At 35.6% G+C, this 14,546-nt stretch overlaps 1 protein-coding gene across 1 annotated transcript in view; it reads left to right on the top strand.

Moving 5' to 3' along the window:
* The window catches only part of LOC119636096, a 66,315-nt gene extending 59,774 nt beyond the window's left edge, over positions 1–6,541 (top strand). Inside the window, exon 3 of the mRNA XM_038031229.1 lies at positions 461–6,541. Within this exon, the coding sequence (XP_037887157.1) occupies positions 461–6,170 (5,710 nt within the window). The 3' untranslated portion in view covers positions 6,171–6,541. The remainder of the gene's footprint in view (positions 1–460) is intronic.
* The last annotated feature ends 8,005 nt before the right edge of the window (positions 6,542–14,546 follow it).

A 14,546-nucleotide genomic window follows, 5' to 3' on the forward strand; every position in this document is an offset into this window, starting at 1 on the left:
ATGGGTGTAGAAGATTTCGCCATAGCCGAATACAATTTTCTTACTTGTTTTTTTTTTGCAATTATGCTGGAAGATGCGATAGCGCACAACTAGAAGAAAAGAAAAAGTTTTGCATATTCATTCCTGGTCGGTAATCTATTAGCTATCACTCACTGTCTAAAGAAAATAACTCTCAATTGTTTACAGGTAAATAGATTATCTACAAGAAAGCATTTTACACATCGTCAAGTTCATTAATAAACAACAAATTCAAATGCGTTCATTTTGCTAAAAGCTCTAAAAGAAAAATGTTTCAAATAAAATTAGCTTGTAACGCAAAGCTTTGATACATGAAGAGATTATTTGTTTTATCTTCAAAAAATCGCCAAACTTTATACAAACATCAATTTTCGTTATTGAAAAACTAAAATTTCTCGAAACTTTCTCATGTGATTGCTTTTTGTTTATTTTTCAATTTCAGTGTAGTAACCTCTGTATCTGTTGTCTTAAACGGCGATGAACCGGAGTTTACAGATGCTCTAGGGCATAAAGTACCGAAACCGCAGCCGTCTTTACAAGTCGCCAGTCCTATAGATCTACTAAACCCAGATCGTTATGAGTTCTTCACATTCGACGAGAAGGGCGAATTAGTTAAACGTCTAATGACAATGGAACAAATTCAAAGTATTGTAGCTAACGGAGATGGAGATGGTCCTGCAATTATACACGAGGAAGTATTGGAAGATCAGAATCCGGAAAAGAATGTCCAATCCATTCTAAAAAGTGTGCAAAGCGTCCTAGATAAAGAAGTTGAATCGAATAAAAATGCAACAATGAATGTACGACCAGTACTGGATACTCCAGATGTTTCATCAACGTGGTCAATGATATTGCCAGCTATTTTCGGGAACACTGGTGATGACATATTTCCACATCAGAAACCGCAGCAAATTGTAATGACCCCAGATTCTGAAATAATTGAAACATACACTAAATCTTCTGCCAGCACTGCTGTCACCACACGAATCCCCAAGCCAAGCAAAAGAAGGCCAGGCCAAAAACGAAAGCCCACTACTACAACGACTACAACTGAACTTACACCGCAAGTTGTACAAGAAGAACTAGGACCTCATGAATCAGTATACACAGGCATGCAGCAATATCAGGATTTGGCAGCAACGATGCAAAATTTTGACAAAGTTTCGCAGTTCCACGTGCATCCAATTTATCAGAAATTACCTGAAGCGACTATACTGGATGCGGCCTTAATGAGTAGCACAGAACACGCAACACTTGATGAAAGTTTTTCAACTCGACCAGATCAAACCACTACAATTAAAACGACTAATAAGGTTCATAACGCCGCTAGTAGCAAACGACCCTTTATAACCAAGCAGAAAATAAAAAAGAAACCCGTAACAAGCACAACTACGGTAATACCAGAGAGTCTTCCTAAAGACACTGTCACGCAAAAGGACTCTCTAACGACTATTGAGTTGTCCACAAAAACTTCTAATGTCATTAATATTGAGTCTTCGACAACCCCGTTAATTAAGAAGAAAAAGAAAAGACCGACTCGAAAACCAGTTCAACAAACAGAAACCCAGCCTTTAATAGATTACAATCCTAATTCGGTTGAAAAACAACCCAATCAAGATCTCCCACTTATAATTATGTCTTTACCGATTGATTTGCCTGCAGAAAGCCATGAATACCAAGATGTAATGTCCATCAATTCACTCTTATCTAGAATCAATACAACTACAGCTGCCTCCACATATAAGCCATTGCTATCAACTACTTTCCAACTGAAGCCCTCAGTAACGCAGTCGCCTTTAACTATGATTCCTTCTGCACAACAAATAAAAACCACCACTCCGCCACCAGCCAGCACTATTGATTATGATGAATCACCTGTAATCACGGAAGCTTCTAACGTGGCAATACCAGCATATCCTCTACATATCCTTCCCTTAAGCGCTCAGGAATCTGAAGAAACCGATTTAAATCATTCCTTTACTCAAGAGGAGGAAGACCTACATACTTTGGCATCTTTCGATAAAATAATGCAATCATTAACTCAGTCTAACACATTTACTGAAAGTTTAAACAAGTCAGCAGACGCGGCCCAACTTAACAAAACAGACCAAGTCGAAGAAACGGAAGAGATAGATAGCCGAGAAAAGGTTGACTTCAACGAAACAACTTTACCATCTGATATAGTACCCGAAGATGAGGAAAGTCCAGCAGATAATAAATCACAAGAATCCCACTTGATCGCAAACGATTTTGTCACAGACTCGCCGTTAAATGATACGTTTGATGACGTTAATGGCACAACGTTAACGATCCACGAATCCGTTACTGAATTCTCAAAAACAGAAGATGGAGAAATCGAAACTAGTGAAATTCCAAGCAACAATCCTTTCCACAGTGCTATTGAAACTACTGCCGTACAAGATGCAGTTACAGACCGTGTATGGCATAACGCTGAGGCCGCATCCCAAGAAATAACATATAGACCTGACTCAGTGAACAATAATGCAGGATTTACGATTGAATCAGACGAAACCGAAATAACCGATTTTACTGATCAAATATCTACAACTGAAATTTTTAAAGATGTAAAAGCTGAAGACGGAACGTCAACAAACTCACTTTTTTATAAAGTTGAAAATCCCATACCTCAGCATGATTCCATGGTCGTCGATCTTCAACCCGCCCTAAATATGGATGTTGTGAAACCCACAGAACAAATCACTATGTCAGATTTTCAGACACAAGCCGCAACTGTCGCATCTACTTTGGTCGATGGAAGCCATAGCTTAGATCTTAATCTGAAAACAAATTTTAATAGAGATAAAGATGAAATACAAATCTTAATGTCCGACGTATTGCAACAAGTTAACGAGCATGATAACGTAATCAAAAAAAAAACAAATTTTTACAATAATCGTTTGTCGAACATTGCTCAGTTCAATTCTTCGTTCCTTTCTATGCAACCACTTAGGGAAATCTTACAAAACCACACCGCGTCTTACAGTAACGAACACGGTGAAGAGCATAAGCTTAGCGGTTTTTCAAATAATAACAATTCGGCTGATAACCTAACTAACATAGAAAGTCTTGCCTTTAAATCGGAAATTACTGAGGAATACGGTGCAGTTGATGATATCAGTAACACTGAGAGTCCACCAACAGCAATAGAAAACATTTCAATTGAAAAAATCCAAGAAATAGCTATCACAACGACACCACAGATAGACGCAGACAGAACGTCAACCGCTCTCCCGATTATTGATACCAACAAACTCGAAAATTCTTCCCAATCCGACAGTAACGAAGAGGATGTGGAGATCGACGAGGATAAAATGGAGGATGTAATAGTAACCGATTCTACGAAATCAAACGAATTAGTCTCTTCTTTAGTAAATGTAAATGCGTCCGAAATTCACAACCAAAACGGAAGCCAAAGTGGTCAGGGAGACAATGGCGCATCATTTGAGCAAATGAAAAATACGGACTCCGCTACCTTAAGCCACATCGATAATTACTTCAAAGAAGAAAATGCCGCAGCTCCGTTAAGCAGTAGCAACGAAGAAGAAAAAATAATCGACAAGCCAGAAAACTGGAGTTATTTACAACCCGAACATGGCAACCAATCCGATGTTAATGAATCAAACGAGAAAAGAAAATCTGATGTAGACAAGACAAACGATGTACACGAATATATAGAAATAACCAAAGTTGAAACCCCTTTGGACAATATTAAAACGACGGACGATTCAGAAATTTCAGTTAAAATTCATGAGACCACAGAAGCTGTGATGAAATACACCAAAAGTGAAACAGGAACAACTGACCCAATAAGGACATTAGATGTCAATCAACAAGACATTTCTACCGAAAATATCAGTACACATCTTGACAGTCCCGTTGATACACAAGAGAACGCCCATTCACTGGGCAAAGAAACTCTTGAGAGTAATGTGACTGATTCAGCAGAGTTACCAGATCGTCAAACAAACTCTTCCCAGAAAACAACTAACTCTGCTTCCCAAGAGTTCAACTCTTTAACAACAACAACTAACTATGAAATAAGTGAAGAAAACTCTCCAACATTAAATTCGACGAGTTTAGAATCGGAGGGATTTGATGATTCTTTTGATGAAGATCCTTATATAAAATTAGGCGAAACTACGCAGCGATCCACATATACCCCGCAAACATCAACACCAATACCAAATCCGGTAAACTCAGTAGAACGAGAAACGGAATCAATCCCACACAGTGTGAAAGTTTCTCAATCTCTAAGCGACGAAAATCATAGCGATGGGAATCATTCCCTGGAGGCAGTTAACGTTGTTCAGACAGATGTTGCCACTAATCACGATATTGATCGAACTGATGAAAAAAATGATGGCGACCAAGCAGCTAAATCAACTGTGCCAATAACCTCTACCCCGTCTATACCTACTGTTGCATCAACTACTCGCCGTTTAATTACTTTAAAGCCTGTGTCCTATTACAATAAGCAACCTCCATATACCTTATATCAAGAGGGAATAGAATCCCTTTATAACAAATATGTACCACTGGCTCCATATGTTCAGCAATCAACTACAAGTAGAAACCAGACGCACTCAGCTCCAGTGCCATTACAGTCGCGTCCCATGCAGCGGCCACCACAGCTTAGCAATTTAATGGCTATATCCACACAAGCAACTCGCCCGCCCGTTAAATTAGAGCCCTCGCCACTCACCTCAAAAGGTTTGTTGGCCTCCGTTGCCAATCTAGATGAAGATGTTTCTGTCTTTACTCAACTTTGTAATGAACTAGCGTTCAGCTATTGGAAATCGATAACATCTGAAAAAATTAGTTCTGCCAGAAGCTTAGTAATCGCTCCTTTCGCCTTGACATCAATGCTTTCAATGATATTTTTGGGCGCTCGTGGAGGTACTTCCGGAGAAATGAACGACGTCCTCAGACTTGATGATATGGTTTCATTTAACCCTCATTTAATATTTAAAAATATTACCGAATCTGTCGAAAAATCTACAGATAATAATATAGCAACGGCAGCGTTTGTTCGGCAGCTTTACAGTGATCGAGTCAATGGAAAGATTATGCAATTCTTCAAAGAAAAAGTCCAACAACTCTATTCTGGTCACGTAGAAGAAGTCAATTTTCATGTGGTGAACGACATTATACGTCGACGTACCAATCTATTGATGAAACGTCATACCATGGGTAAGGTTCTGGAATATCTGCGAACTAACAGTGTGTGGGTGAATGGTCCATTGGCCACTATTTCGGCTAATCTTTTTCAAACCAATTGCTCAGAAGGATCAACTCAAGATCGTGACGGGGAGATGTTCTTCCAAGTTCATCCTAGTGTAAGGCAACGACGTCTAGTACCAATTCCTGCTGTGCTTTTTAAAAACGGCTTCACAGTTGGCTACGAACCTAACCTAGATGCTACCCTCGTGGCCTTTGGTCGAATACAGGATACACTTAGTGCGATTTACATAATGCCGGGTCATCAAAACACTATTTCTCCTTCGGATAATTTGGAGCGCTTAGAGAAAGAATTAATGCAAACCGCAATTTCGAAAAATGCTTGGAACAAATTATTAACATCGCTTATGGATCGTCCTGGCATGGAAGTTCAACTGCCACGTTTCTCTCATAGGTCTTTTGTGAATGCGACACTCGGTCTGCAGAAAATGGGTTTGAAGGGCCTATTTAAATCTGATTACGCCGATTTGGGTGGTTTGACTGGAGCTTCGAATCGCGATATATATCTTTCTGATATTATACAAATAAATACGTTCAGTACTTGCGGCGAGGAAAGAATTGCCGATCATCATCATGTCGAAATGTATCCAGCACCGCCATTGCGTAAACGTAACAAAAATGTAGATACACAGGATGGCTACGATGTGGATTCTTCTGAGGCAGTTATCGATTTTGGTTCACTTGTCCAGGAGACCGCATTAGGACGAGGTTTCTATGATGATCTGCTCGATCCCAAGTACCTCGAATTGCCTTTGCCGCTAAGGCCTAGGCAAGCACGTGTCCCCGATACTCCAAGATTGCGATTTGATAAACCATTCTTATATTTTTTGCGTCACAATCCAACTGGTATGATAATGTTCATTGGCCGATTTAATCCCAGATTATTGCCATGAAAAGCTATTCGCTAAATCCGCAATTAAATTCAAGCCAAACGAATGAATTCACAGACAAACTATGTAAAAAATATTAAATTTAGTAAATTCTCTAAATCAATGACGTAAATAATACGAACTTATAAAAATCATGTCAATATCATGATGAACATAAATCCTATAAATTGCTTTACCTTAATCACGAATCGCAAACATCGAATGTCATTTTAACGCAAACATAATTTCGCACATTCTCATATCATGCTTTATTGATATTGAGGCAGAGGCCTTTGCGTCTGCGATTCAAGATTGACGTTTAGCATGCGCATCACGTAAAAAGTGAATTAAGTCTATGTTTTTTTTTTTTTTAATATTAATCGACCTGTATACTGTAAAATTTTATTTTTATAAGGAAACGAGTTTTTTTTATTTAACTGAATTATATTTTGATTATATCCAAATATATTTAAAATATTTATTTATTAAAAATAACAACAAATCATATTATGCGTATTTAATATCCTTCACGTTTTATCAAAGATATCTTTGCTTTTACACTAAACTTCAAGGTGTCATGTCAATAAGCGAAAGATAATTTTGGGAACATTCAAGTGAGTATAGTGCCCGTCTTTTATCCCAGCTTGTCTATTGTAGATTATCTTTCGGTTCGTGCACAAATACTAAATAAAATTTTTTTGTGAAACTTCATGGAAATAAAAATATACTTTAGTTCTTACTTAACGTTACGATACGTCCATCAAAGCAATTTATCGTTCTTCGACGGCGCTTTCATAACTTCCGCCAAAATCATGGTTGTTGGTGACTGTTAAACGAATGCTTCAATAATTTTAAAATGAATAGAGTAATAGAAGAATACGGATAGGAGCCAACCTAGTCTTCGCGAATTCCTTGTGGCAAATTACAGAGGATTCGGAGTTTACGGGGAGAACTCTGAGTAAAATAATTTTTGTGAAATCTCTGTTGTCATCAACATAGTATTATGTGACGTTTCAATTAATGCAAATACCAAAGTGAAAAAGTAACAGAGTCCGTTAGTGCAACATTCGAAAATGAAACCAAGAAATCAAATAAGTTAATATCGAATTGTCGCGGATCAATCAATCAAACATCAATAACGACAAGATAGTTATTCCAATACAAGCTCTGAGATTAGAAATAGTAATGCTGAACGCTTCGAAGGTAAACTTATTCTTTTACTTCGTCTTTTGCAAAAATATAAATTATTTCTATTTTTATTCTGATATGTTCGTTTAATTGCTTCCACAAATATGTTCCCTTTGCAAAAATTCTTTTCTATGTTATATTATATTATTACATTATTGCTAAGATAAGGTATGCACACTAAAGAAAATGTATGCTTGCAAACAATTGCTTTCAGTTGCAAAATAAAACAAGCAAGAAAATTAAATTCGGTCGGGATCGAATCTATTGCACCCATTACCGTTTAGCCCAAAAAACGAAAAGAAAAATAAAAGAACAAAATTCTGATGTTTAATAATATGGAGTGGGAGAGGTGAGTTCCAAAACTTTTCCAAATTTGGGGGCGATATCTTCACTTTCGCTAATGGCAGAATGTTTACCGTAAATGTTAAATCTGTCGCAAACAGACAGACGGACAGATGGATAAACGGACAGATGGACATACGGACAGACGAACAGTTGGACAGACGGACATGCTTAAATCTATTTAGGATTTAACGCTGGTGAAGAATACCTTGTGGCGTAGCTGATGCTTCCTTCTGGTCGTCGCAAACGTCTTGACAATATCAACATACCCCTCATCCTTCGGTGATGGGTATAAAAAAAAAAAATTCTAAATTCGAATGCGTGTACATCAACATGATATACACATAGCACAAATATTGCAGAATATCATTCATATCATCAACGGCGTATAATTGTATAAGTTCGCATTGAATAGTGTTATGCTAAAATTCCTGTAGAGCACCATGGAATTGTTAGCGGATTATAAACAGTTCATTCAATAAACGTTTGGGGCAATTTTTGCTTCATTGCTGAGAATGATTTTATATTTCAACGCGTTTCGCGGATTTTTTCCTTTTTTTTTTTTGCTGGTTTTCTTAGGCGATTAAAGGGAACCGTTAATTTTTCAAAAATAAGCTAATTGTTAATGTTTTGACAATTGACGCCTTTCTGCGCATAGAGGATTTTTCGACTTAACTGCTTTTGTTTTGTAAAGTGGATGACTTGCTTTCACAAATTGTCAGCAAACCCTTCACAACACACCGACATTTCCTATCAATGCATTTATTGTTTCGACGTTAGCCGTAGGCACAAAACACATTGATTTGTTGAAAATTTATGAATAGAAAAAAATGTTCAACAAATTCTCATCTCTTAGGATTGTTACTTTGCAAACCTTTCATTTTCACTGGCTATAGGCAGTTGTTTATTTTATATATTATAACTTGTGATTATTGCTAATGTTATTATGCATCCCTGTTTGCTTATGGTCCGTCGAGCGCAATAATTATAATTTTTAAATAATGTTATCACTTCATCTATAATGTATTTATACAACATTATATAATATATTCCTGCGTTCGAAAAATATGGTGAATTTGTCTACAAAGTAAATAGTCTTTGTTTATCCTTTGGAATCAATTTCATTGCCTCCATTGCCTGTACAACTCCCGAATAATATTTCTTGTTAACAGTTTGGGCCGACGGCATAGTGCACTACGGCACTACGATAACCGAAGAAAACTGTTAACATCCTCTTGATTTTTGAGCGAGTTTGAAGCGCTTTTGTCCGTCCGTTAATTGGTTTTTTCCGCTTCGATTCGAAAGATTCGTATGGATCGAGGTTTGCGCCAAGAATAACACCATTAGTGGGGACCGGACATTTTTTTGTTGAGTCCTGAAGGGTGCTATACAGGAGATTCGCTACGACCTCCAAAGCGCAAATAAGCATAATGCTTACTAGACGGACCATTAAGATCGACGAATCGAATCGAATATCCAGGGCAACCCCAGATGGGAAGATGCGGTGGTATATTGGAATTTTGTTCCAATTTTACTACCATTATTAGATAATAAATTTGTGCTTTATATAGCAAAATAGCCCCAGAAAACCATTAAGTCTACATTCCTCGCTGTTATCAGCAGGCATGACTCCTTTTGATTAGCTCGAGTTTCCAGCAATACCTAGTTAAAAAGTCCCGGCGTTCTGTCTACATTCTGGGCATCGACAAGCGTTGCACAATGCTCAATATATCTTCCTTCTCCTTTCTTTATAATCTTTTAAATAACTTGCCTTTCTGACATTTAAATTTCCTGTCGGTTTTTCGGACGTTTCAAAATGTTGCAGCATGCTGAGACTGTTGCAATGCTCGAAAATGTCTTTTTATTAAAGTCGCTTTAGTAAAGACTTTGAGAACAGAACGCGGAAACTGAATGTGCTAGTGGCGGCTTAACTTTTTCTTACCTGTCGAAGTGGGGATCAAATAAAAGGACTTTGTAGCGAACGTAGACTAAAATAATTTATTTTATATAGAGGTCAAAACCATCGAATTTGACCGTTGTGTGCGTTGATACTTCCCATTACTTTGCCGTTTTCACCAATAGATGTCGCTGATGCGTATGAGTATTACATCCTCACGTATACATTATATTTTTTATTGCAGAGTATTTTCTGTCAAACAAGTTTCGCTCCAATATATTAAAATGGGTTTCTTTTTTATTTGAAGTAGACGTTCCTAGGCTAAAATAATTAATTCCTGACGCAACCGCGCAGCTGTCAGTCCACTGATGGAACTAAGACAGTCGACAGCTGCATTGGGCAGCATGCCTGGTTTCGACTTCTGCTCGTCGGATTGGTTGGGTTCTCAACCATTGTCTTGGGAGCGACTTGTTTGCTCGAGGCAAATTTACCGCTGCATTCAAGACTATCGAGTTCTAATCAATTGCTTCGTGGTCAGCAACGTTGGTGTTGATGTGTAATTCCTATAGTAATGCCCCGTTTTGCTAACTTTCTTATCTGCGTCCAACTGTCACGCCTTTACTTTTTTTTCCATCAACTCATTGCAAAAATATCACATACACCAATCAGAAAAAAAAGAACATAAATTCAATTTTTATTTAATGTTTATTTCATATCGTTAAATATCAATTATGCCACAATAGGTGTAAATAACTTATTAGTCATTTACAATCACAGAAATTATTATTTATATAATTAATTACATTACTTACTAATATTTAGATATACAATAGCATTTCTTTAATTGTTTTTTTCCATTTCAATCCGCACCTTGCCAAAGCTAATACTTTTTCATTCGTTGTTGCTGTAAAAAAAAAAAAAATCCCTAATTATATTTTACAAAAGCTTCTTGGATTTACTCTTTGTAACCAGAATTAATACACACCATTACCACACGGCTGAATTTCTTTTTGCTTTTGTACCGTCTGTTAGGCGATCATTGTGTACTGTTCGTTACTGCACATATAATTTTAGGTCCGCATTCTTTAATGAAATGTTTTAATGCATGTAGGAAAAATACAAGCGAGACAAATAAATGAAAATGTGCCACGAACTCGAACTTGTTCTGTTTTTGTTAATGTCGAAATAATGCGAGATTTACACTGTGCGATTGTTTACACGTTTACTAAAGTTAAGCAAACATACTTTTTTTTGCTTGTCTTTCCTTTTCTCGGCACTTAAACTTTTACTATATAGACTGCAAAAATTCTACGTTTTCTTATTGACTGTCGAAACCACAAATTATACTTTCATTATCCAAAAAATGTGAGAAGGTAATTTTTTTTGCCAACACCTCTCAAAACGAGAAAAAGTGATCTTGCTGTTTTCTAAAAAATGCCGGGAACCAAAAAACTTTACTAATTTAAGATGTCGCTGCCTATAAACAGCCGTTCGTAAACGTCATTGCCAGAGCAAAAAATTGCTACAACTTACAGAGAAGAATGCAATTAGTTGTGTTGAATTAACTTTTGGTGGTGAATTAACTTTTTCTTAGCGATCGATGTAAAATAAAAGGCCTTGGAGAGTAAAAAGCGAACTACCAAGGACTAAAACGTATGAAATAACTTTGTGAAAAAACCTTTATCTAAGTGAACTAAACGATGGAAAATGAATTTTAGTCCGCTCAGTTTTATGTGACTACACATAAAAGCTTTAGGCATTTAGTAAAAACTGATGTCTTAAATGAAGTCTTTATGGATTGTTTAACAAGGTTTATCATAGATTTCGAGTTGCAATTACCTGGCCAAAAATATGCATTGTTACGAAAAAAATTATTTCAAATTTGGCGGTAATCATAATTCCAGATAATTCCATTTTCCTCAGGTTAATAATTCTTTTGATTGCATTGAGGTGAATGATATATTTAGATTGGATCTAAACAAATCTAAGACAATTTGAGGAGTGTACTATGTCTTATGTAAAAAACAACCGCAATTTCAAAGAGAAACAAATGGAATAACAATCGAATGCAGTCTTTTAAGCAGCATCCCATGTGGACAATAGAAAACCCTATTTGAAGGCAAGGAAAATTCGTGTACACTAAAACAAATTTTGCATTACGATCGTGTTCACAGCATATACTATATAAAGTCTATGAAACTAGATGTAGCCATTTGAAAATGTGTCAAAGACATGGATAACATTATAGCCACCAAAGGTTAACTGGAACGTTCACTTGAAAAAAAAACCCATTGCAATAAATAAGAAAATACTCTGCCATAAAAAATGAAATGTATACGTGAGGATGTAACACTGATAACTATCTAGCGTGGAAAGCAAAAATATGTATATTGATAGGTGCTTGCATGCATTTCGATCAGCGACATCTATCGGTGAAAACGTCAAAATAATGCGAGGTATCAATATACACAATGGTTATGTTCAAAGATTTTGACCTTTCTCTTTATAAAATAACAGTTTTTCATGTAGTATTATTGATTTATTCAGCGTATGTCACCGCTGATCACGGAACGCTCAAAATTGCGGTTTCGACATTCATTACATTTGTTGTTTGATTTGATGAAGTCTGCTGCCGAGACCATCTAATACTTTTAGAAGCAGGACTAGAAGAAGAAGTGGAGATTTTGACGTCAATGACAAAGAACAACCTGGAGGACGAAAAAAGTTCGAAGACAATGAATTGCAAAGCTTACTGAGCGAAAATCCCGGTCAAACTCTCAAAGACCTTTCGAACAGGTTAACAGCTTAACAGTTAATTAATCAACTGTTTCTAGACGTTTGCGTGCGATGGGGAAGATCCAAAAGTGGGGGAAAAGGGTACCATTCTAATTGACTGAAAATGGCTTTTGAAACCGTTTCAACAACGTGGTTTCATTGCTTGTCAGGCAAAAAAAGAAGAGTTTCGTGCGGCATATTGTCATTGACGATGAAAAGTGACTCGACTACGACAATCCCTACCGCAAAAATTCGTGGGTTAGTCCAGGAGAGCCATCCACGTTAACACTGAAGCGGAATATTCATCTTACTGCCTACTGATGTTAATTGAACAAATTGAACGATGTATCCAGCAATAGTGGTAAACAGAGGCCAAGTCATTCTCATGCATGGCAACGCTTAGCTAACAAGAGTTGTCAAGTATAAACTTTGGCAGCTTAGATAGAAAGTTTTGCCGCATCTATCGTACTCGCCAGGCATAGCGTCTTGTGATTACTATTTGTTTCGTAATGCTGAAGAAGTGCGAAAATGGACCGAAGACTGATTTGCTACCAAGCCAATATCCTTCTTTCGACCAGTAATCGCCATGTTCCTAGAAGGATGGAAAAAAATTGTAGAAAATATTAATTTTTTCTCAATAAATGCCTTTTTCAATTGATAAAATAAGGGCAACTTGAACACTACACGCCTATTAGTATGCAAATGTGAATCAAAACAATTTTATGGCAAAACCCTTAAATGAAAGTTTTGAAAAATTCTGCAATAATATATTTAAATATTAAATATAAACGTAAATATTTTTAATCTAAAAGAAAAGCTAAGCCGGCTTTATTTATCTTTTTATTATTTTTTTTTTTTTTCATTTGATATTTTGATTCATTTTCCATTTTTATTAAAATATAAGTTGAAACGTTATACATAATTGGGCAAATTCGATCATTGAACACCTTACACAATCTCGCCTGATATGATTCTTCATTTATTTTTCCTTATTATCGAATAAAATTAAACACTTATTTGTTAAGGCTAACGCTTCACGAGAATCTTTATGCGAGGAGACGCGTGAATCAACCTGTGGACCATATTTAGTATCCATTAAACCTAAACTGAAATGGGATCAAAGAGAGCTACATCACAAGATAAATAATCTCCTAAAAAAATTTTTTAAATTTAATGCTAAAATGAAGGTCGCAAACATAGTTTTATATGATGTTATAAACCAATTAAATTGAAACAATATGTATCACCACAAAAATGTTAGTAAATAAATGATGTGAACAAGAACTCGCTATATTGAATAAATATTAACAAATATCAATTATTTTGTGAAGCAAAAAAATGGAAATGATTAAAGTTTATATATATATACATCAATCAATCAATCAAATATATAAAAAATAAAGTAGGAAATAAAAAATTTTTTATTTTGAACATAAACCAATGGTGATAAAAAAAATAATGTGGAAATTTCTAAAATAAACAATTAACTTATATGATAAGCCTGATGTTATAAATATATTGATAAAATCATTTTCAACGACACATTTATTGAATCTACTTTCATTTGTTCATTTTATTATATTCATTTGTGCATTAAATGCATTATATCAATTTATTAATTATTCATTTATTATAAATTATTTTTTACAAAACATTGTATCTATAAGTATATGTACAATGGAGTAATAGGCTCCTCGATGATGAATCGAGAAAAACAATTCCGAAATTGAAATAACATTCAGATGCGAGATTCGCGAAAAGACGGAATGGATGAAAGAAAATGCAATTTTAAATTTATAGTTATTATAAGAATTCATTGCCCGCGTTCTTATTACGCATAAAGAATTAATAACAGTGCAGATGCAAGCAGGAATTGCATCCGTGTCGTAGATGATCTGTGGGATAATAATTTAAAAAAAAAAGAAGAAAAAAAAAAAGAGAAGAAACTAAACTAAATAATATATTCAGGCCGGAAGCAATGTACTTATGAAAACATTCTGAAAACTTTCTAGATATATTTACTTTATTTAATTCATTAACTAATTACTCAAAATCCATCAACAAACAACGTTCAGCGAATATTAATCTGTAAATATAAAGTTACTAAAATAAATAAATGAACGGAAAAAGAGAATTAAGACCATACGAAGACGAAGAAAATCGAGTGTAATATGGCAAAGAAAGAAGGAACATAAACA

The sequence above is a fragment of the Glossina fuscipes genome, unplaced genomic scaffold, assembly GCF_014805625.2.
Source record: "Glossina fuscipes isolate IAEA_lab_2018 unplaced genomic scaffold, Yale_Gfus_2 27, whole genome shotgun sequence".
In the NCBI taxonomy this organism is placed as follows: domain Eukaryota; kingdom Metazoa; phylum Arthropoda; class Insecta; order Diptera; family Glossinidae; genus Glossina; species Glossina fuscipes.